Source organism: Pelmatolapia mariae, unplaced genomic scaffold, assembly GCF_036321145.2.
Source record: "Pelmatolapia mariae isolate MD_Pm_ZW unplaced genomic scaffold, Pm_UMD_F_2 NODE_ptg000788l+_length_44193_cov_1, whole genome shotgun sequence".
In the NCBI taxonomy this organism is placed as follows: Eukaryota; Metazoa; Chordata; class Actinopteri; order Cichliformes; family Cichlidae; genus Pelmatolapia; species Pelmatolapia mariae.
This window is the reverse complement of record NW_027052465.1, coordinates 19,497-44,193: the sequence shown is the minus strand read 5'-3', so window position 1 is coordinate 44,193 and position 24,697 is coordinate 19,497. Positions and strand designations below refer to the sequence as shown.

The 24,697-nt window shown below is 40.9% G+C and overlaps 1 protein-coding gene and 1 pseudogene across 1 annotated transcript; both read right to left on the bottom strand.

Annotated features, from left to right (window-relative positions):
- Window positions 1–150: 150 nt before the first annotated feature.
- LOC134623627 (ADP-ribosylation factor 1-like) lies at window positions 151–3,982 on the bottom strand (annotated as a pseudogene).
- An 18,682-nt stretch (window positions 3,983–22,664) lies between these two features.
- On the bottom strand, window positions 22,665–24,205 carry LOC134623626 (serine/threonine-protein kinase pim-1-like). The gene is made up of 7 exons (XM_063468669.1): window positions 24,097–24,205; window positions 23,881–23,975; window positions 23,696–23,743; window positions 23,391–23,609; window positions 23,103–23,283; window positions 22,846–23,016; window positions 22,665–22,756 (listed from the first exon to the last, which is right to left on the bottom strand). Exons 1-7 carry the CDS (start codon window positions 24,203–24,205, stop codon window positions 22,665–22,667), a joined length of 915 nt encoding a protein of 304 aa, XP_063324739.1.
- Window positions 24,206–24,697: the final 492 nt, after the last annotated feature.

The window sequence follows — 24,697 nt, the reverse complement described above, 5'->3', positions numbered from 1 at the left end:
ACACCATTTTGATACTTGCATTTCTGGCTCTGAACCAGCAGAGGCTTTTTTCTTTTTTTAAATTAAAGAAAGGTCCTGTACAAATAAAGTCTTGATCTTTATATCTGAAAGCTTTTACATCCAAACCAATTGAGAAGTAAATTTTGAGGCTCATTTCTTTTCTTGGCTCTGCGTGTGTCTGAAACTCAAACTCACCTGTTTATTTGCAAAAACGAGCAGCACGGCGTCTCTGAGTTCGTCCTCAGCAAGCATTCTGGACAGTTCCTCCCTCGCCTCGTTCACCCTCTCCCTATCGTTGCTGTCCACCACGAAGATGAGCCCTGCATACAAAAAAAATAAAAATACAGCATAAAAAAATGCTGAAACATGTCTTCATTTATATTCTGGTTACAATACATGCTCTATTGTCCCAGATAAAAAGCTCTGACTCTGTTCCAGTAATAATTCAGTCTGGACCAGCTCTCTTGGCCATTTATTAATCTCCAAAACAGTAAAGTAGAGTGGGCTTTAAATTAAAAAAAAAAAAAAATAGTATGTATGAGTATGAGTAATAATTTGTGATTTGGCAGCTGCAGGTCTGCTGACTGTGAGAATATATTAAATCCAGAAGCTGTTAAACACATCAGTCATTTGTTAAGTTCAGTACAGATTAATTTATGACTTAAAGCTGCCAAATCATTTTCAGTTGTCATAGATCATGTGAAAGCTGTATTTTGAGACAACCGACAGTTTAATGACCGTATAAAAAAAAAAGCTTCATGACACGAATGGATGGATGAAAGTACAACAGTGTTCTGAATGATGTTTTCCTGCTTCAAATTTAACACAAAAAATAAAGACAAAGCCAAGAAAACTGAGGTAATTTTGTTAAATTTCCTATGGCTGAAGCACACTTCCTGATCTGTGTGCCAGCTTGTTTGAGGAAATGTTTTATCATACCCACAGCTCACCGAATGTACAAACAGGATGTTTTTATATTCATGTAACAGGGGACGACGTGATCACATGCTCAGCTCCGGGTCTATAACTGAGATACTATTTGTTTGTGAAGCTAGAATCCGTATGCAGCCTCACTGACCCACCTGATACATTACAGACTCTGTGCTGAGATGTGAAGGGCACAAAAATGAAAGGAATATCTACAGGACACACAGTGATGCTGTTAATTTGGTCAGTTTGCCTGAAATTTAGGATTCTTGAGACTCAGCTGGTGTTCAGCTGAGGGATCATGATCAAGGACAGGAGTGCTGGTTTTTCTTGGCTTTGAGGGTTGATTCTTTATTACCTTAAGCAACAGATAATTACGCATTTTTAGGTAAACGCCAATCTGATATTTTGATTAGATATTGGGTTAATCCTATCTACAGAACCTGGATCAGATATCAGAGACAATAATCCGCTATATGGTCTGAACTATTCAGTTCTCTGTTTTTCATAGCGCAGAGGAAGCTAACAGCGAAGCGGTAACTTGGGAACATTTCACACAACACCAACCAGCAACTTTCTACTCATGTTTACTAATTATTACAAAGTTGTACAAACTCTCATTTTAACTCATGATGTTCGGACAGAAAGACGTCATAAATGACAGACACGGTTCAGTGAAACACTTGTTAAGAAGGCTTTATTGGACTTATGGGAAAGTAACTTGTAAACTGAATTAATATCATTTTAACAGCTCTGATAAGCCACAGACAAACTCAGTTAAGCAGTATTTTTGCATTGCACTAATTCCAGGAAATGTGGCTAATCATGTATTACCTCTGCCAGAGATCTTCTAATATAACTGAGATTGATCACTGTTTGGACTTTCTCTTCATGTTGGGATAAAGATGTCAAGCTATAATTCAGAATGGCCATTTTCATTATGTTTTTGACAGAACTGATAGAGACAATTTCTATTTTTAGATATTCTAAGCATTTCAGTTGTAATACAATAACTTTGTCTGAGCATTAAGGGCATCACAGCACCATGAGACATTTGACAGAGAAAATTATGATCACAATTTTCTTTACGTCTCTACAGGTTAAAAACAGTCAGTGTTAAAAACCTAAAACAGTGATGGGCAGCTTCCCCCCCCCCCCAAAAGACAATACTGACTTAGATAACGTAAGAACAGGGCCATACTTTAAACAGAATTTTCTGTTAGACTGTCAAAAAACCACTTGCATGCTAAGAACTTTACCATTAGAGTGAAGATGTAACAGGTCATCATAAAAAAATGAAGTGTCATGTCTTGGGGAGAGGCTAGACCATTAAGGACATCAGACTAGATTGAGATGGTCCGCAGGTCTAATTTTGCATAGAGCCTTAATCTTTTTTGCCTGGAAAAATTATGGAAAGAATGATTTTCTGTCACCTTAATCATGAAATCATTAACCAATACTCGGCACTCTAGCCCAAACACAACTTTCCTTGTTTGCTGTAGAAGAAAATTCTGTAGTCAGACATGCTGTTTGTTAAATGATGCTGCGTCTTAGATCATCACTGAAATGATTCACACATTCAATTTCACACTTGGGTGCTCAGTATGTGGAAGGTGATGTTCATCTAATGCATGCAGGGAAACCACAGGAGCACTGATGGCAGTGCAGCAAATAAGGTGGCTTCAATCACAATTAATTTCTACAGATTAAAGATACCACAAAATGTTCAACTTAGTTTGCTTACAAGCCGGATCATGAGTGGCAAACACAAGACAGCATAGGCCTATACATTCTGATGAGTTACACATCAGGAAACAGTAGAGGAGTCACACAATACGCCCTTTGAGAATGGAACAATGGCATGTGAGTCATTGGTCTCTTTAATATCCTCTATGCACCAACGAGGCCACCTACGGGCAGTAATGCTCACTGACACAACTGCCAGCTAAGATAATGCCACTGCACACCCCCCTTTCACCTCACCTTGAGTGTTCTGGAAGTAGTGGCGCCACAGCGGCCTGATTTTGTCCTGACCGCCCACATCCCAAACTGTGAAGCTGATGTTCTTGTATTCTACAGTTTCAACATTAAAACCTGCGAAAAGGAAAAAAAAAAAAGAAAGAAGAGGAAACATAGATGAGTCACTAAAAGGCTTTGGACCACTCGATAGTAAACACTACACGCAGGTAAAGATTTCTACAATTTTTTTTTTTTTTTTCACTGTTTGTTCCTAATATGACTTTTTTATTTTTAAAGTCAACATTTCCTGACTGCATTTTAATCAAGAAAAGGTCTTCAGTTACTCTCATTTTATCACTTATTCTTTGTTAAACCACTGATAAAATGAAATGTCCCAAAAATCTGACATAAGGAAACATCTGGCTGCTGTAGATCAAAACACATTAAACTTGGACGCACAAAAAAAAAAAAAAAAAAAAAAAACACTAATCAAAAATTACCATAACTGCTTAAAGCTACAAAATGATTGGTCGCCCTGTTGACTGGTAATGGCATTCACCTGCTTTTGTGGCCAATATTTATCACATCACTCCTGGTTAAGTTTTTTTTTAAAAAAGACTTTAAAATAGATCAGTTAATTTTAATTATGATTTAATTACTTCCCCTGAAACAAAGTAAGAAGCAAATAGCAATAAAAAAAGAAAATAAAAACAAAAAGTAGATATATTAGTCATAGCCCTAAGTTCCGTAACAGTGTATCCCTAGTAATTAAAACAAATTAACAGTCAGATGTTTAAAAGACCTGAAGATCTGGTGAACAGGATTTTTTTTTGTCCTCTCAAATAACAATGGGAAGTAACTAACAACTTACAATCTTCTCATAGCAGTCTAAAAATACAGCTTCTTTACAATAAAGACAGTGGAGTGATAGATGTAAATGTTCATACCAATGGTGGGAATGGTGGTGACTATCTCTCCGAGTTTGAGTTTATATAGGATAGTTGTTTTTCCAGCGGCATCCAGCCCCCACCATTAGAATCCTCATCTCTTTTTTGCCAAACAGGCCTTTGAATAAGCTCGCAAATACATTCCCCATGGTGATGAAGCTGTCAAAGCAGAGACGGAGACAGGGTTAAGACAGTGTAAGGTCTGCTGTTAATCGGTTTCAGTGCAGTATGGTGAGAGGAAGTGAACACAGGGAAAATGTATCATAGAGAAAACAGCTGACATCTGGACTGATTTACCGTCGTTTTATCGTTAGTTCATAGAGGCACACCATATTAGAGCAGTTCGATGACAGCTGTATATTTAGTCGAAAAAACGAGGTACATTGTGTGACACACGGAGAAGAACAAGTTAAATGTTTACACAAACGAATGACTGAGGCTTTCGTCTACGACTCTAAGTTAAGAGCTAACTCTGGCCGTCCACATCAGCCATTAACTTGTACACTACAGAAGTGTTAAAACTGCCTATGTGTCAATTATTTTACAGCAGAAAAATCGCATATCCTGAGGCTAAGCTGTACAACAGTGGATAAAGCGAATAGCTAACTGATGAAAAGATAAGAGAGGCCTGTTCCAGCTAGAAAACTCTGCAATAGCAGGTTAGGGTAATGTTCCTGTACGAGTGAGCCGTCACAAGACGCTAGCTTTCAACTATAAGGTCAAGCTAAGTTAATGTTAAAGTTCATAACAGTATGTGTCAATAAAGGCTGAAACGTTCTGCTATGTGAACGCGCAGATTTTCTGTGAAAAGTCTGAAGTTTTCTGGTCTCTTTACCTGGTTACCAGCACTCGAAACAGGATACAGTTCGTTTCACTAAGGGCGGATGCTTCAGCTAGATAGCTAGTTTTCCTAGCATATGCTAACTTGCGACGAGCAGGCGACACCGTTCGTCAACGGTCTAAAGACCACTGCCGGTTACAGTATATATTATTAATACATATAACGATGACCTGCTACGAAATCCACCTGGAAAACTGAGGCCTGGTTTCTGTGGCGTGAACATTAAAAGAGCTGATACACGGTAGCTCGCTAAGCTAACAGCCGTTAGCTAAATGCCGCGTCACAGTTGAGAAAGAACCTCGTGACGTCATGCTCAGGCGAAACTAAATCGAATCGCTGGTACCGCGCGACAATCGCCGTACAATAAATGGCGTTACAGGCAAAACACAAGCGAGTTTATGTGGGTTATTACCTTTAAAACGACAGCTTCTCGATCTTTCCGTTATCTCTCACTGTCACCCCAAAATGGCGTCTTGCGCAACCAGGGAGACACCGGCGTACGGCCACTTCCCACTATCACACCGCGTCCAATCGTAGCACGCATGGTGTAACGGATAACCCGCCCAGATGACGCCGCGGTCCAATCAGCGTGTCGGCAGAGCCCTGTGCGCACAGTGCACAAAATGTCGAGGAAGTGAGCCGTACACAAGTTTATTCAAGTTTCAGACACTGAGAACCGGGCCCTCAGAGTTTTTCCTGTTTTTTTCCCTTTTTTTAACCGACGAGAAATGACTACAGGGAAACAGAAATCGGCCACAAAAGAGACAAATAATTATAATAACGATTAAATGACATGAATAACCACAAAGACATGCAAAAAAGCATACAAGTCAAGCGGGAAACGATCCATGAGATCCCCAACGAGTACATGGGGCCATGAATAAAAATAAATAACCCTAAAAAGACACCAGTAAATAAAGAAATCCACACATAAACACAAGGACTATAGGGAGTCAAAAAACAAAACACAGAAATACAACATTTGAAAAATCTGTTTGTAGTTCATTGTTTTTCCTCTATTTTATGTTTGCTTATGGTCATTTTGATGTACTTTTTGATCGTTTTTCTTCTTTATGGATATTTAATTTGCTTTTACTTTTAAGCACATTTTCTGAGTAAAACCTAGTGATCACTGGGGTCACCGCAGGCCTCTCCATCACTCTTTCCAATTGTATGAGAGAGGTGGAGGGTTCTAACATTTATTTGTTTAGAGGCCCGTTTTTCCATGCCGGGACTCAAGATCCTGGCTGATCCCAACTTTTAGGCCTTACTTTCCTTTCGTTCTTCATAATCTGATTAATTGCATTTTTTGAAGACTTGAACCAGTGAAATCCTTCCTGTGGACTCACTTGAAGAGACATCCTGAAATTTAGTTTTAGATCCTCACTTATTTTAATTGTGTTAATTCAAATTGCTGACACAGAAATGCTAGCATTTATCTATTATATGATTAGTCCAAGGCTGCAGGTTATCATGAATAAATTCATTGTCTGCAGGTCTCACAACCACTGTCTTTAATCATTTATGGTTTATGACTTTTAGAATGGTAATTAATCACACTTGTCAGCAGTTAACAGCACCTGATGTCTGCAATTATTATTGGTTGTGTTTGCTATTGGAGGAATGTTTAAAGAACACCCAGAAGCTTCACATTCCTTAAGCACCAAGCTGGAAATGTGAGGCCTTATTGTAGACTGTATATAAAAGATGGGTGTAGTCATCGTAATCACCCACTGGGTAGTGAAGCGCTGGTGACTCAAGATGAGTGTTTTGTTTTTACTGTTGCCATCTTGGTATTTTGAAAAAAGTGGACACCACAGGCCAACAATTGCCATCTTATGATTAACAAGTCATGAGCCAAAGAGGAAACTTCATGTTGTTTTTCAGTATGACTTAAAATTAGCTGATTGTGCTGAAAAGCTTAGCACAACCAGCTAAGACTTTACTGAGGGCACAGATCAAGGAAGGAAAAACTTCTGGAGGTGTGTTTGCTTTCAAAGGAGTCGCCCCCTGCTGGTCATTAGAAAGAATGCATATTTAAGGCGCTTCCTTGTCAACTACACTTTCTGAAAGGTGCATATATCTTTTTATACTTTGTGCCCTTACAGTAGCAATACATTTAAATTTTTGAGCCTCTTTTATTCGTAGTTTAAAGGGTTTGTAACATAACTAAAAAATGGGACTTTGTAGTGATCTAAGGAGCTTGGAAAGAAAAGCGTCTGGACTTCTTTAAGTTGCTTGAAGACGTTTCACCTCTCATCCGAGAAGCTTCTTCAGTTCTAAGGTCAAATGGTCGAGAGTCCCTCCAAGCACGACATCCCAGTGTACTTCAGACCCAGCAACACACTCAGACAGAAACTGGTTCACCCGAAAGACAAAACTCCAAAACACAGACTCAGCAACGTGGTGTATGCTGTACAGTGCAGCGAGGAATGCCCAGACCTCTACATTGGAGAGACCAAACAGCCACTGCACAACATAGAAGAGCCACCTCCACAGGACAAGACTCAGCAGTCCATCTGCATCTTAAGGATAAAGGTCACTCTTTCGAGGATGCCAATGTTCACATTTTGGACAGAGAGGACAGATGGTTTGAAAGAGGAGTGAAAGAGGCCATCTATGTCCACTGTGAGCGACCATCTTTGAACAGAGGCGGTGGTTTACGACACCAACTGTCTGCCATCTATAATCCAGTTTTGAGATCCCTTCCCAGACGCCTTAACGCCCACTCACATCCTGGGCCATCTGACCTCAGGAATTCACATGATAGGGTGGGGCCAGGTTTAACAATGAGCTCACCCGAAACCCTGGCTGATTAGGTCCCACACCCGCTTTCACACCTTGGCTCATGTGATTAGAGGATCACCAGGGGGTCCTTTGTCCCTCTTTGGGGGGATACTCCCACTGGGTTTAAATCTGGGACTCTCGGCCATTTGACCTTAGAACTGAAGAAGCTTCTCGGATGAGAGGTGAAACGTCTTCAAGCAACTTAAAGAAGTCCAGACGCTTTTCTTTCCAAGCTCCTTAGACTACGATGACCTGGATGACTGAGAACCTTCACAGACAGACTTTGTAGTGACCTTTACATCAGTGAGTCAGTTTGAATTTTCCACAAAAAGTTTAAAGATGGCTGTGCTCGTTCATGTGAACCTTGTCTTAATACCACTCTTCTGTTCACAGCATTAACAGTGAGATCATCAGCTAACCTTAGGGTAGAAAATGGAGTCTGTTAATTAGTAATGTCAACAAACAGTTAACACCACACAAGGACAAAAAGCAAGCACTGGTCTGGGTTTAGATAGCACTTTTGCCATTGATGTCAGTGAGAAGCAAGCCAAGGTTAGCCAGCTAGTTGCTATAGTCATAAAGAGTGTTGCATGTACAGTTACTTTTCATTTAATAACATGAATCTCTCTTCAGTGGGAACCTCTAGCTGAACTATTGCAAATACAAATAATACAAAATTGTATATTTCATGCCCAGACAGAAACATTTTTATATTTGATATTTATCAAATACAGTTTAGACTGTACAAAAACAATTTGTATAAGATCAATACCTATATTACAATTAATGAATGAACAGGATCAGGCTGAGGCGACCGTTTTCATACATCTTCCTGGTCACATGTAACAGCCTCACGTGTTTAACATCATCTGTTTTTATAGGGCTGGGCCTCTTTATCAGTGCTGTAAATGTTTACAGTGTGCAGCAGGTCTAATCCTGGTCTTTCTCAAATGACACCAAGTCAGAAACCACTGGGAAAGGCAATAGCTGGGAAGGAGCAGAAGACAGCAACTTTTGTGCCTCTGAGTCATTTTTTATTAGAATATAAAATGTAAGTCACATTCAAGTATCAAGAGATTCCAGCCTTGTGGTATATTGTGGAAAACACACATCATTTTAAGCAGCTTCATGCCATTTAAACTCTAAATGAAACAGATGACATGACAAACTCTTTCTTCCACATCAGAAAGTAAACAGAGATACAGAGAACGGATTTTTTTTTGTTCCTAGTGATCCATAAAAGGAAGAAGAAAAAAAGCAGGAGAACGGAAAGAGGGAAACAATCTTAACACACAAAATAAAAAAATACAGATGTCACAACCTATTACAGCTCTACCAACACCATTTCTTATTCAAGCACGTTTACAACCTTGGAGTGTAAACTACTTGTATCCTTACTTAAAACATATAGAAACAGTTTAACCTGAAAATCAACATTTTAAGATTTTTTTATTTGTACACACAAGTAGCACTTTATTAGGAACACCTGCTTGTGATAGTAGTTATTCAGTTAGCCAATCACGTGGCACCAGTGCAGCAGAAACTCTGCAGCTTCATTTACAGTGCTGTGCTGAATGGTTGACCATAATGGGACCATAATGTTTGCTTTTATTCTCGTTCCTCTGCTTTGCTCTGCTAACACCAGTGAAAACAGAGATGATCCTGTCAGAGCTCAACGTTTAGATGTGACAACACTTTGCTGAAATGAAAGAAAGAGGTGAGCATGACAAAACTAACAGTTATTAAAACGAGGAAAACAACATATCTCCACATATTAGCTGTTGCATTTGCATATTGAGCAAGCTAGGTACAATAAATCCCTCTTACATTTTATTTTGCAGAAATATTACTCCTGTGCTCATCAATGTATTGTGTTCACACTACAGACCTAACACAGGGGCTGAGGTCTGGATTCCTACAATGTGTTGTTGGATTTCTGGTAGGGAGCGGCTCAGGCTGGACGTAGGTTATGACATTGGTTTAACACAGCAGTATAAGCTAAGTACCGGGGTTCGGTAAGGTAACGGACATGTAACTAGTTATTAAGTACAAATTACAGTTTATTTTTGCAATTGATTCGGTTTGTTTGTGTATCTTTACCAGCTGTGGGACTTTGCACAACCTCAAAGTGGTTATCATTTCAGGTCTGGATCTGGGAGATTTTGAAGGGATCCTTTACCATTGTTTGAAGGATTGGATATTTTTTGTTACAGCCACAAAAATACATAAAAATATCACACTAAAAGAAAAAAATGAGAAATTGTGTTGGGATTCCTTGAGGAAAAAAACAAAACAAAAAACGGATCCTGTTCATACTCAGTTCATGTGTGGCATGGAGGGAATTTTCAAACCTAGTGGATCTGCAGGGATATGGAGTTTCAAACAGATCCTGTTAATAATGTGATTCACTGGATTTAAAAACATGTAATCTAATCTAAACACAGGATGGTGAGATTATCAAATACAGCCCAGATAGCAAAAATGCAGCAAGGATCTATCGCCATGTAAATGGTAGGTCAAAATCAGCATGAGCCAACCTGCCCAGGCTGCTGGTGTCAGTGGGATAACATGGGGAATGTTTTCTTGGTCTCTTTGTGCCAGCATATTACCAACAATCACCAGTCACACTGGAAGGAGTCATCTTCTAATGGTTCCTTCATCTTAAATGTGGTTTTATAAATATGAGACTGAATTCAGACGACCTACGTCATTGTCCTAACCAGCAAGTCTGAGTCCAGAAGAACAACTCTGGCAACACAGGAAGTAAACTGAGGCTGTTGGGTAGCAAAGAGAGGGCCTACCTGAACCCAGTGTGGTGTTCCTAATAAAGCGCTTGATTAGTATCTTTGTTTTTCCTGTGTTTAAGCTTTTTTGCCCATTTTTCTGTCAAAATGGATTATATATGTTGAGCTATGTGTAAATGCATTGAGAAAAGTGCTTAAAAGCTTTTCCCAATGGAAAAAACAAATTAAATTAGTGCAAAAGACCAAAACAATAATAGAGAACAGAAAATATCCGTCTCATTCTCGAAGTTCGAGCTTGCCGTCTCTGACTCTCCACCTCCAGTGCTGGCATCTGTCAGGAGCAGGAACACAGCGAAGCCACAGACCAGACTCTCTGATCTCTCGTTCAAAGGACACCGTCTTCCTGTCCAGAGTCTCCAAAGTGAAGGCTTTCCCTGAGATCTGAGTGACAGGTGAAATTATTCATATGGATTCTGGCTGACTGGGTGTCAGATGTATTTGCAAAGGGTTACTGCTGAAGTGGTAATGATAATTTAGTGCATTTGTTCTTTCATTAGATAGTTACAGGTTTAAATCTAAACTTCCCCAATTTTGTTCTTTAACTGTACTTCGGGACATTTCACTTTCTGTTCCGGAAATAAGAAAAGAGAAAAAAAGCAAACCAAAATACACTTTGAGGAAACAAAACAGAAACCTCGGTCTGATGTACCACCACAGCTAAAAGGTTTCTGGACATCTTAAAACTCTCTCATACCTGATCACTAATTCCTATGGCAACATGGCCCACTTTGATCCGCCTACGTTCGCGTATCCTCAAACACTTGCCCTCAGGGTCCTCTATCCAGATGTCAATACCTGCAAATGTCAGAGCATTAGAAAAATTCTGCCAACAGCCCTCGATCAGCACAGAGATGCATCCCTGCCATCTTACCCTCAAAGCACTGTGAGGACGGCCGATTGGCTAAAGCTAACCACTCCAAGCACGCATCAGTCTGACTGTTGCAGGAGGAAAAGATGCCAGAGCTGAGGTCATCAGACGAGTGATCAGAGTCCTAAAAATAAGAAAGAAGATTTTCTTTTGTGGAGGATTTTATTTTGTACATAAATTTAAACATGAAGCATGCATGCTCATCTTTGTTATGTAAAAGATGGACGTAGCATCCCAGTCTCAAAATTCAAGCCAGTGAAGAAGCACCTTAAGCAAAGCAGGCTGCACTTTAGCGCAGCTCTAGCTTGTGATTAAAAAAGCTGGTGCAGTATGAGCCACATGTCTCTCAGTTTGACCGTCAGACTCTCGTGCTGTCTGGTTTCTAAACGCTAAGATGGCGAAGGCGAAAGCACTCGGTTCGAATTTCAAAAACAAGACTTTGCAAACCAGTGAGTGACGTCAAGGTCGGCTACATCCCTCTTGCATGGGTACTCACCTTCTCTGAGGCATCTATCTGCGATGTGTCAGAGCAGCTGAAGCAGGATGGTGGTTCATCTCGAGGTTCAGGGGACGGGGTCTTGATTCTGGTACCTTTAGTCACATCTAGTAAAGGACAACATGTTAAAAGTTTCTGTTATTAGCGGACATTGATGAGGCTTTGACAACCTTCTCTGAAACAAGCCAAGTTAGCTCCAGTCCCTTTAAACCAACTTTGTTTGATTAGCTGTGCCCATAAACAAAACATTTGAAGATCAAGTGGATGTGTGCCTGAAATGACCATATTAGGGACATCTTGTCTCTGTGACATCATGCAGAACCAAGAGTTTAAAAAAATGCATGAAAACGAGTGTTTATTGCAGTCTGAAGCTGGAATTTTTGGATTAGGTTTACATAAACGGACCTCATTTTTTAAAAATGCTCGCTGTGTTTAATACGAGCATCCATCATTGTAACTGCAAATAAATGACAGATAATAGAAAGAGCATAATATGTCCCATTTAAAAGTGTATCTTTGAAAATGTCATGAAGAGCTCTGTAACCTCATCCGAGCCAAATTTATAATAATAATATGATTCGGGCTTTAGTAATGCTCCACTGAGTTTTTTTATGACTCACCATCTCTGAGGTATTCCAGCTCTGCTTCTGATCCCCATGAATTGTCTTCTATCTGGTGACTTTTTTGCAGTAAAGGGAAAAGGCCTCGGAGAGCACGAAGATACTCCGTGGACTCGGGAGAATCCCACTCTTCCTCCTCCTCTTCATCTCCTTCCTCTTCCCAATCCCCCTCATAGTCCTTGTCAGTTTTCAGCCACTTCTCCTGAATATATTCCTCCTCCCCCATGTATATATCTACCTCTGAATCAGACCCAGTCTCCAGTCTTTTTCATTAGTGATGTAATCATCCCGCAGTGATTTTGGCTCAGAGTCCCACTCCCCAGTTAAGCAAAATGTCTCCAACTCAGATTCTTGGCCTGAGTTTCCTTCTGACCAGTCGTTGCTGTCCTCGTCTACTGCTGCAGTTCTCCAGGGGCTCACCCAGTACATAGCAGGTGCTGAGCCAGTATGTGATGGTTTATTCTGAATCTGATGGGACAAAGAGCAGGGAGTGTCTTCATTCTGGTTCTGGACACGATACAGTTTTTCACAGGCGCTTTTCATGGACCAAGAACTCAGACCTCCAACTGTGGAGAAAATAATTTGCAGTGTCACAATATGCTTAAAATACTTGGCATCTATAGACAGCTGAGTCCCTTCTTTGGCAAAACTGGATTTGGATGCAGGTCCTATTTTATTTTCCTCAAGAGATACTCCCTCTTGGAGATATTATATATTCTATTTCAATTGTTTGGTGACAACATGCAGCTTTGAATGTTTTTTGCTGCTCTCACAACTCTAATGTAATGTAAACTGTATACACTTAAATGATTAGATGATCAAGGCTTATAACGTGCATCGACCTGCTCTGAGGGCCTTGGTGGTTTTCTTCCTGAGCTCAGTTGCTGACGCTCTTCTTTCGGGGTCCTTCTGGAGTCCGGCCCTGAACACTTTAGCTGTGAAGTTGTTACACTTGGATGGCACCTCCCACAGAGGCGGAGGCTCATTGACAATCTAAAACAGATGAATACGCAAGTGTGGTTTTGTCCCATTCAGCCTGTAACTGTCTGATTTTCCACAAACAGCAAATAAGAGGTTCTTACCTGGAGACACAGTGGATGGGAATAGTAACGTATCCCATGGCTGGCATCCATTGAGCATGTGCAGTAGCATACAACAGCTGCTCCACACGTCTGCCTTGGCACAGAGTTGATCCCCTCGTGCCACCTCAGGGGCCATGTGGGTCTCTGTGCCGGGGAATGCAGCTCCTACATTCACAAACGTTAAATGAATTGAAAGTTTTTAAACTCAAAAAGCCACTCATAACGATTTAGAGGTCAAAATATGTCCAACGTTGAGGTTAATAATCAAATACTTGGAAGACTGTTGCAAATCTTTGAATGCTAACACGGTAGGCTAAGAATATTGCATGCTATCTTTTAAAGATATGAATGTTTAAAGGTTGAAAGATGATGGTGAAAGGCAGATTTACTCATTGCAAACTCCTCATTATATATTTATGGGAGCCTAAGCAGTAGATCATTTCACAAGTAGATTTTAAAAGACTGACAGTTTGCTGTGATATATATTTATGTGTTTTAATTAGATCAATAAAAATCATGGTGTTTGAACCAAAATGTTAGTCATTTTTAAACTGCACCACAGTTTATTTCAGACTTTTGAGGATCAACTTACCCCTGAAATTCTTTGTGCTCCATCCACTGTCATCTAAAGTCTCTGAGAGACCAAAGTCACAGAGGAATGTGTCTCTGCAGTCAGCAGACAGCAGCACATTGTCAACTGGAATAAGATCAACATGCAGGATTCAGTGGGACAGCTTGTTTTCATTGGGTGCTCATTATGAAACAGTTGACTGAGAAGCAGGAGGCTGTCAGAGGCTGTAAGAGTGATGGGTGCATGGGGGGCTAAAGCATGAACAGCCATCTCAAGGTAGAATAAGGTACCATCTACAAAAAAAAGCACAGGAACTTTGTGCTATCTGATATGATGAGAGTGGGTAATTTGACGGATGTATGATGAGCGAAGCTTTTAGACATGAGCTCAGAGCACAATAGAGGGCCTAATGTGAGCAGACCCCTCCTGCTCAATCGTATGAGCAGGGATTACCGAGGGTTTAGGGGTGAGGTGTCACTTTAGGATTAGGTACCGTCACAGGAGATGTTAGCTGACAGCACAACCACCAGCTTGAGGCTTCGCTGGGCTCCATTCTCTGTATGTTCTACAGATTATATAAAATCTCTGCAAAGGTACTTTGGGGTCTCACAACAAACTCGGGGTAGAGTCTAGCACGTCTTATCTCAGTAGAAAAATACTCCAAAACAAGTAAAAGTCTCCATTGCAAGTTAAAGTCAAAATGAGCCTAAATAATGTGTATAATGAACTAAAGATAAAAGTACTACCTATATACTTGTGTCCTATATTTTTTTAGCAACTTCTATAAATTAAGAAAAAAATTTTGCTATAAAATGTACTGCCTAAAAATAAAGCATGACATCATTATTGTTTTTATCTACTCAGTGAATGATGCAAAGATGCCAGACGCTTATAGCTCCTGCTTCTCACACGCAAGCATTTTCTTTTAATTATTATTTTTAAGAGTATTTGCTGATATTTTTTACTTCCTCAAGTAAAATGCCTGAATACGTCCGCATACACCTGCACATTTGATTTATTGTATATATAAAATGATTAGGACCACACTGGTTGAAACAAGTCACTCTAAAATGTCCAGAGGGTTTGAATTCTCTTAATTTGTACATATTATCATTCAGATCTAAGTCATTATACAAAAAAAGAACACATACCTTTGACATCCAAATGAACAACCCTTCTCTGGTGCAGGTGTTCTAGCGCCCCCCAGTGTTTGATGAAGGTAATGCAGGGCCAGATCTTCAGGTAGGCAGTTCATCTCCTTTAGAAGCTGGGCTAAACAAGCTGATGGGGTTTGGGAGAGTGTGATTACTCTTTCAGACTACTCAGACGGTTTTTATGCAGTTTGTAGCATGCAGTTAGGTTACCTGGCTTCAGGCCCATGAGGAGAACGACGTTAAGCCCCTCCCTCACAGCTCCAAAAAGCTCCACGACTCGAGGGGAGTTCAGAGCACTCCATGTGCTCACCTCCTCGCTGCTGAAATGACTCAGTGGAATCTGAGAAGAAGGGTCAACAATGAGCTAAATAACAGAAAATAGTTTAAATAAAATCAGCATGTCAGCTCTCGGGAGTTTAAACCTCTCGGGTGGAGCACATCTGGATTATAATGAGTGACTCAGCGGATCTTGGCTTACCCTCTTGGCAGCACATTTGAAGCCAGTGCTTCTGTCACGAACGCAGAACACATCACCATATGAGCCATTCTGGATGTGATGAAGGACAAAGTATTCCTCTCCCTCTCTGTACTGACAACTGCTGGGCTGGAGATGCTTGATGAAACAAAGAGAGAGAAAAGGAAATGAGTTAAATCACAAATCCCCCATAAAAAAAAAACAAAAACCTTTTACAGCCAGTCTTCCTCATTTAAGCGCTGAAATCCCAGACGAGCCTTCCCTTCAGGCCACTTCACCTACCTCACCACCAGTATTCAAATCTAGACCAAGTTACTGCTAACAGTAAGTTACCTTATTTATTTATTTATTTTTTATTGATTGATTGATTGATTTCTTTTGGCTCATAACTTTTATTGTATTTTTAAAAAACTTCTAAACATTCACATCAACATGTATTCATTTTCTTGTACACAAAGTAAAAGTTTTCACCTTTATGTGGTGAAAAGTCTGCATTCAGAGTTTTAGATGTCATAGATTTTTACACTTCATTTATTTTTTACTAAATTATGAATTAAAAACATTGTTATTCATTATTGTTGGTTAAAATGAAATTTTTACTTAAATTCGAGTCCTTGTGAAACCCTACGAGGTAACCTGATGTGCGTCTCCTTAGAAGCTGAACCAAATGCTGCACTGATGCAGCCTGCAGCGACTGTGATTGGCCTGTTGAGTACCTGAATACTACTGCTTCTGCTGTCTACTGTCCATAAACAAAAACAGTGTGGATAGACTGGATGTGAATGTCTTACGTCGTGAAATATGAGTCCTTCGTTTGCAGGTTTCGATGTTTTCCAGCTGTTCAGGATCTGTTTGATTAAATCTCTGCAGAAAGCTGAAACAAGCAACTTTGGTATGTGTGCCACTTTGCCCCTCAGCTCATCTAAAACTGTGTCACTCATGTCATCAAACCCAAAGGAGCACTGGGATGTATTCTCAGTGCTGAGGCTGTGGGCATACTCTGAATTTCCCAGTGGGTTTTGCACACTTCCTGTAGAGTCAGAATCCCATCCTGCACAGGAGGAAGGGGTAAATCCAGACACATACATGAGGTCAAAGGTCGACATGATGCCTTGTGTGCCAACATCGACGTCATAAGACGAGTCTGAGTCGCTTTCATGAGTGCGAACAGAGTCAGTGTCAGAGCCCGAGCCTCCTCTGTGGTCGGTGCTGGATGTGTCTTCTGTATCTACGGATCTGCATTGGTCCTCTGACGGCGACGCCTCCTCTGATCTCCTCACACAGTCACAAACGTCTGCACAGCTGCAGCTGTCACACATGCACGAGTCTCTGCAGGGGTCTGAGGCCGAGTCAGTAAACTGAGGAGGAGGAGGTATGATTTCAGCTGATGAAGTCGTCTCTCTGTCTGCTGATTTCAGCCAATCAATCTCCTGCACCCACAGACCCTGGATGATAGGAGGCTCCTCCCCTTCCTCGAGGCTCTGTGTGGTTCTGGTTTTCCGGCGCTGTTTTCTCTGGAGGTGGTAGCGCGGGAATTTGGTGGCTGTTTCAAAGTTCTCGTCATCTGAGTCGCTCACAAAGGCGGCTTCCTTACCGAGAGTCCTGCAAATGAGAAGAAGTATGAAAACTTGGTTTCTCACACAGAAAGCTTAATGCTTTCTTTAAAATCCAGCTGATCACAATGTTGTTTGGAGCACATGAGTTATTTAAAGTGCAGGAAGAGGTCATTGTCTCATGCACACAGAAAAAGCACAGCTAAAACCTTGTTACCATCTATGAATACAAATATGTAGCTGGTCACGAGCACAATAGCTTCCTTCATACCCAGGCACATAAAGAACCCTGAACCCTCACGTACAAGCTAAATGGAAACCATATCATACCTGTATCCTATATTTCTGGCCATGGAGGGCATTTAAGCCTGTGCACAGGTAATGTGTGTTGTGTTCTTTACCTGTGCTTTTGGAGGAGGCGAGACTGAGAGTAGGGGCACTGAGTGTTGGTCGGGCTGAACTCCTGGAAGTCTTCTCCTGGGACAGAGAAACAGTAGGAGTTAGAGTTAGAGAAGTCTCGTTGTGGACTAAAGTTCATGAACGTCATTTGAAAATGTGTAAATGGAGAAAAAAACCTGGACCTTTTAAGTGGTCCATGTGCTACAACTGCATGCTTCCATTCAGAGGTGTAACAGTAAAAATGTTGTCTTCGGTTTTTCTGCATTCCTCTCTGGAAGCTTTTAGCTGCTATTATGTTATTTTGCACAACAGGAGCTGATGCACCATTTCTTTAATACACCTACTTGGTAGTGAACATTAGTGATCTTCGGTTTGCATAAGCAGCTGTTCTGTAAACCTGAAAAGTGCTGATGTACAACTCAAAACAATTATAGATAATTGAAAACCTTTAAGCCTGTTTTAGTCATTACGCTCTAAAAGCCCTTTGATTAAAAGAAGTACTCATCATGTGCTGACATGAAATTTTTTGGCCCTTCAGGGCTTGCATTAAGTCTTGTGCAGCCCCATGACAGACTGGAAACTTGTGCTGGATGTACTCTACGTGTGCTTTCATTGTGTTTTTTTAACCAAAATAATAGAAGGATGCAAGTAGCTTAGACAAAAAGGAAAACAATGTAAAACAGTCCTGACTCAGATCCTGTTCAGATCTGATCTCAGTCTTACTTACGCTCAGCCTGCGCGACTATAGAAACACACGGATTCTCCTCGGAAACTTCACGCCCCTGTGTGACAACATGCTTGGCTGTGCCGCGCTGCATCACTCGACTCAGGTGGGGGCCGATGGCTTGGACCAGCGAGTCCTTCTCCTCCTCGCATCCCTGATTGTCGTCCACTTGGTGAGAAACGAGATCTCAGATCCGCCGGCCACGATGATGAAGGGTGTGCTGGAGTTAAACAACCGAGGTATGGCCATGTCTCTGTCGCTGTCGGTCGGCATCTAGAACTGGAGGAGAGAAGGAGATGGAAAAATATGTTTAAAAGAAGAGAAACCAAACCAGTAAGTTTCATACGGAGTATTTTGAAGTAAGTCAGATCCTACTAAAAACCCTGGTGTGGATAACTTGGCCACACAGAATGGACCCTGTTCTTTCAGTATTTTAAAGGTGTGTGTTTGCACTATGTAGAATAATGTTAAGAGACCGTGTGCGTGGATAAAGGATGGATACATTTGTTTTTTCGTGGCGATAAAATCTCTGACAATAACCAAAGTTAGCAGGTTTCATCCTAAATATTTAAATATAATTTGGTCCCCAACCCTTGTAGTGAATGGGGAGATATTTTTCTTGCTTGGCTGCTAATAAGTTAAAAAAGACTTCTAACAAGGTTAGAAGCATTTTATGATCACTAGGCCTGTCTAAGAATATCTAAACTAATATGTGAGCTTTTTGAGCAGCAGCAGATGCAAATACTTATCCCTAAATCTGGTTTAATTTTATACAAGAACAAAATAATAGACTGAGTTTGCTTTTTCATTATAACCGACTGTTTAGGGACAACACCTGCACAGGTAAGGAGTTTAACCACTGGGGGTCACTATAGATCAGATTTTTTAGGTGCTGCTCAGCTCGTTTCTTTCCCTGGTGTGCAGATGGATCCATTTGTTTTTTTGTAAAACAAATGAATCATCATCTAAAGCCAGGAGTTGTCCTATAATAAAATGATCAGGAATACTGCATACTGTATGGAAATGTGTGATGTTGAATATTTTTATATGTGATAATGGATATCTTTTCTGTTTTTATTTCAACAGTTGGAACCACTGAGAAATATGTATGAAGAAATATGTGTATATGTTTTATTTTTTCATCAATTATTTCAATATCTATCCTACATTTTTATGTTAAGCAGGAAAACTACTTCATTCTTATATCCTTAATTATACAACCCTAGTTTTGTCATATTTACACAATATATGGCAGATATAGGGTTGTAATATCAGGCAGTAATTGAGCCTAAAATAATCATTTATGCCTTACTTTTAGGTTCCTGAAACACAAGAACTCTGATTAATTCAGCCGTAGTAGAACCCACTGATTTGTAGCTGACAAGCACTTTAATGTGGTGGCATTTGCCGTGGCGGGGTGTGAATGAAGGGACACCGGTTGTAAGCCCGGCAAGGTGAATATAAATAGCGCACAGAGGGGCGGTTGCATGCCTTCCACTGAGGCTGTCCAGCTGTCAAAGTCTCTCTTCCTCAGGGCTCGCCATGTTGACAGCGAATACAGCGGGATCAAAACAGACACTCTTCCCACTCACAGAGGCCACACTTGTCCTGGAAGTGCTCGCACAGAGCCTGCGTGAGTGGATACCTGAAGAGCTTTACTTTGATAATATGGAATTAACCAGGCTTTATCGACAGGTGAGCTTCATCTAAGAGCCAATCAGACTTTCAGGACATGCATGATCGACATGTTAGACTCTGGAAATGCTGCAACTTTCACTAAACTTTCAATCAGCCTCGAACGTCCTTCTTACTCTGTGACCTGACAGTGAGGACACCTCCAGCCCAGCAAAGTCTGACTCAAACATCCAGTCACAGCAGAGCACATTACCTTAGGAGCTCAGTCAGCTGGTCTCGGGTTCAGCTGAAATCCTGCAGAAGAGATCGAGGTTTCCTCTCGTGACTCTTCTGTCTTCTGCTGTCTGTCCGTTCTGTGTTATTATGTGTTTGTTAGTTTCCAAGTGTAACTTACCGGCTTTCTGCCCCCACAGGCCCTGCTGATTGGCTGACCATGTGTGTGAGTTACGAGCTCTTGCACCTCTGTCACCCGGGCCCACCCACTCACCCACACCAGCCTCAAACATGCTTCATGGATTCCGTAGCTGTCCTCGATGACACTTGGGTCTTTAAACCCACTCCAAGTGTCACAGTTTAAAGCCAAATTCCCACTGTTCAGCTCTAAGCCTCAGTATGACAGGTCTTATTTTCAATCAAAAAGATGTAGAGGAAGAGAAGCATTGTTTTCCAGCAACAGAAACATGTGCCCTGTGCTTAAGAAGTTGTGAGGGCTCAAAAATACTGGAAAAAATCAAAATAAAGTGCCAAATTTCAGCGCACCCATATGTGGGGCCTATGATTTCATTAAGGGGTGGATCGGGTGATCTCAGGCGACCTCATCCATATGCTGCTGTGGGTTTCCCGTGATGCACTGAGACCTCCTACCCCACAGGTTTACATGCGAGTCCATTATTTTGCCCTTTTTGTGTGTTTTTTTTATTATCTCTTGCCACATAGAAACCTGCCCCTCCCCTCGCCTGATTCTGCTGAAAGCTTCTTCCTGTTAAATGGGAGTTCTTCCTCTCCACCATTACCAAGTCGTGCTCGCAGGGGATCGTCTGTTTGTTGGACATTTCACTCATATATCTCAGGGTCTTTACCTTGCAATATAAAGTACCCCGAGGTGTCTGTTGTGGTGAATTGGAGCTGTACAAATATAATAAAATTAAACTGAATGAAATCTTTAAAATCTTTTGTGTATTGTGGTGAAGAAATCCATGCAGCTTAATCAGCAGTTTCATAATAAAAGTACTGATGATGATTTAATAATTAAATAGAGATGTAGTGTAAATAATGCACATATTAAGATGCTGTGAAGAATTGTGTAATTATTGTTTTGTACAGTTATGCATACAAACTCTCTTCCCACCTGTATACACAACCTTGGAGTTAATTTGCTGAAAAGGTGACAAAGAAATCATAGTAGAAATCATACTTTGTATAAACGTAAGGATCAAATTGAGGCTCATCTTGTTATTTGGTGAAAGAGTGCGTTCAGAACCAAAACAAAATTTAACCCTATTGTTGATATGATGTCCTTACATACACACACACTGATATCTGTTTGTGTATAGAGTTAAAGAATGATTGCATAACATATTTGAAGTCACACTTGTAAAAAAAGCTGTTTCTTCTGTCCCTTGACAACTGGACGGTGCATTCCTGTGTGAATTAGTAAAATACCATAGGAGGGAGTGCGCTATGTGTGTGATTTGGGTGGAGGGTCCCTCTCCCTGGCAACATGTGAATGGGATCAGAGGTCGACCAATTGTGAGGCTGTGCAGAAAGTTTCCTCGCACGTCAGTGGGTTACTGTCACTCCAGTCCTCGCTGCTGTTGGTGGGTCGAATCGGCTATACATAGAAGTGAAAAGCCTCATTGAGGCTGTTTCAGCACCTTCATTTCTCATTCACTGATGGGAATAATAAATCAGTGCCAATGAGGGCAAACCATAAAACCTGTTTTTATGTAATCAGGATCTATTAAGAATAATTTTTTGCCACTTTCTGGGGCAAAACTAGAGAAGACTGACACCTCTGTGAGGCTCTTAGGCCAGGTTAACTTAGCATAAGTCGACATATCTAGCTGTAACAAAAAAAACAAAAACTACTACTAGACTTTATTTCTCTTTTTAAATCTAGAGGCAACCACGCTATTGAGGCTGTATCACCTTCCATTTTTATATTAAAGTACAATAATTCATGTGCAATCGATTGAACTATTTACAAGACTTATTAATGAGAGGAATCAACTTAAACACGAGCTCGGTCATAAACAGAAACTCTGCACAGGTGCCGTGGGAAACCTGAGGTAAGTGGTACTTGTGGAGAGTTTGTACTTACTGGTAAATGCAGGCCAGTAGTTATACTTTAACCTGATTAATTTTCAGTTTTCTTCTTTTTGGGTAAAAAACAATCCTTGAAATGGTAATAAAAGAGTCTTCTCACCAAAGTTGAATTAAACAAGTTTTATTTTGATGGAAATTAAATGTTCAGATTTTTACTAATTTTTATTTATTACATTAAACTAATCAAATTAGGCCAATTTTGATGGAGCTCCTGACCCAGCCCAAGCTCTTTATGAAGACGAGGAAAAACTCCCCGGGGGGCCAGATCGATGGGAAGAAACCTCGGGAAAGCCCATTCAAAGAGAGATCCCCTTTCCTGGGATGGCTGGGGGGGGGGGGGGGGGTTACAGGAATTCCAGGAAATAAAATTTTAGAATAGGCCAAAAAAAACTAAAACAATATTTTCCTGTAAAAAAGACAAAAAAAGAAAGTTAGGTAATGTATCACACTTATATGGTAAGATAAGAAGTGTGTGTCTGTGTGTGAGAGAGACGGGTTTATCTGAGCCAGGGGTGAAGCTGGAGGTCCCCCAGCGTTGGGCGCTTCTCCGGGACGTTGGTTAAACATGCGTCCAAGAAATTCCGGCAGTCTGGAGAGAAAGAAAGGAGAAAAAAGATGAAGATGATAGTTCCAGTGATCCAAGCATTCAGTGAATGTTGAAGCGTGACGTTTTCTTACGTGGGGACAGATCCTTGTTGAATTTCAGTTCCTTTTGGAGGAACGTCATGGTATCAAAGTCCCCCACATGAAGCGCTTCATACAGCACCACTCCCATTTGCCACACCGTGGTGGGTCCAGCCCTGTATTTTTTGCGTCCGTAACACTCGGGAGGGGTGTGAATAGGTGTACCTAATAAACAGACACAATTACAATTCCTTCTAAAACAAAAGGCACAAATTGCTACATGTGTGAAGAGCAGGAGCTGAATATGTTACCATAGAAGAGGCGGTACACCGATCGCTCCTTAGCAAAGCAGCTCAGTCCAAAGTCGATGATACGAACACGAGGCACATCTGAGCCGGTCTCAATCAGAATGTTCTCGCTCTTGATGTCCCGGTGAAAGATGTGTTTATCCTCCAGGTCCTTTGCTGCATCAACCAGCTGCTTCAGAATGACCTGGAAAAGATGAAAAAGACAGTAATGAGTCGATGGGTTGATGCTTCTCTGATACTCTGTGCTTTGATTGAATGCTGTACAGTCTAAGGCTCTTCCAGGCAACTTACCTTGGCCTTTTCCTCTGGTAAACATCCTCCATTTTCTGTTATGTAATCATGGAGGTCCACAGCGGGGACAGGTCTCTCCAGCACCAGGATCAGCTCTGTGCCGAGGTCAAACCAGTCCAGGAGAGACACGGGTGCTGACGTTCCCACTGGTCCATCTGCTTCAGCTGCAAGCTTCAGCATAATGGCCACTTCCACCGAGACCCGCTTCCCGTTTTCACCCTGAATTATTCCAACAAAGTGGATGATGAGGAAGAGACGTTCCACAGTCCAGGAATGTAAAAACAGTTCAAGTGTTGCACACTTACCGTCACTTTGATGGGGATTCTGTCCTTGGGAATGTGTTTGATGGCTACCTAAAAGACACAGAGCATTGGTGAGCATTTCCTCAGTATGACATCATTAAAGGTGTGAAACAGCACACGTCTCAGCTTACGATATTATCCGTTATCTGCGTTACTGCCTGTCTTACTCCCACCATCTGAACACTTACTGGGCAATGATCTGTTATCCGGTAGCCAGCAAACACTGCTCCACAGCCACCTCCTCCAAGATGGTGCTCCTCCACGTATCTGGCCTGGAATTCACCTGAAAAGACAAACACACATGTTGTTTTACTACAGCTGTGACACAAATGACTCTCTGCTGTAGCCTAAATGTTCATTTTGCTCTTCACCTGAGTATAAAAGCCAAGCTGCTTGCTACTTACGTCTCTGGTCAGCTGCTGAATTTTGGGCGCTGTGTTTGGTTTTGTCCCTTTTCTTCCTCCTGGGTGGCTCTTTGCTGTCTCCTGCAGACTTCCTTTTCCCATCTTTCATGCACCCATTTGTTCTTTGACTGCAGTCTGCAGATGTGGAAAACACCAAAAGCACATCAGCTCGTTAGATCATAGACACAAATATCTTCTTAATCTCCTTAATCTATAAAATAAAAGCTTTATTTAAAGCCAATATAGCTTTAAATAAAATTTCCCTTAAGTCTTCCCCAAAAAATTGAAGAAATTAACTTTAAGCCCATCTGGACCAGGGGATTTATTAAACGCCATTTTCTTAACAGATGCATCTAATTCTTCAATTCTAAAATCAGATTCACAAAATTCCTTAAATGAATCATCAATTTGAGGGATTAAATTATTTATTTGATCAAAACAGACATCACAGTCTGCTTGGGAGAATTGTGAGGAATATAGATTGGAATATAATGTATAAATTTCATCTTGCAAAATTTTAGGGTCGTCACATTCAATGCCATCAATTAACAAGGAAGATATAAAATTTCTTTTTTGCCTACTCTTTTCTAAATTAAAAAAA

Excerpts from the sequence above, each read along its gene's own strand:
- LOC134623626 (XM_063468669.1), bottom strand. The coding sequence starts at position 24,205 with ATGAAAGATGGGAAAAGGAAGTCTGCAGGAGACAGCAAAGAGCCACCC. Across the intron at positions 23,744-23,880 it reads GGATAACAGATCATTGCCCA|GTAGCCATCAAACACATTCC; the intron begins GTAAGTGTTCAG and ends TGTGTCTTTTAG. Across the intron at positions 23,284-23,390 it reads TACCAGAGGAAAAGGCCAAG|GTCATTCTGAAGCAGCTGGT; the intron begins GTAAGTTGCCTG and ends CATCTTTTCCAG.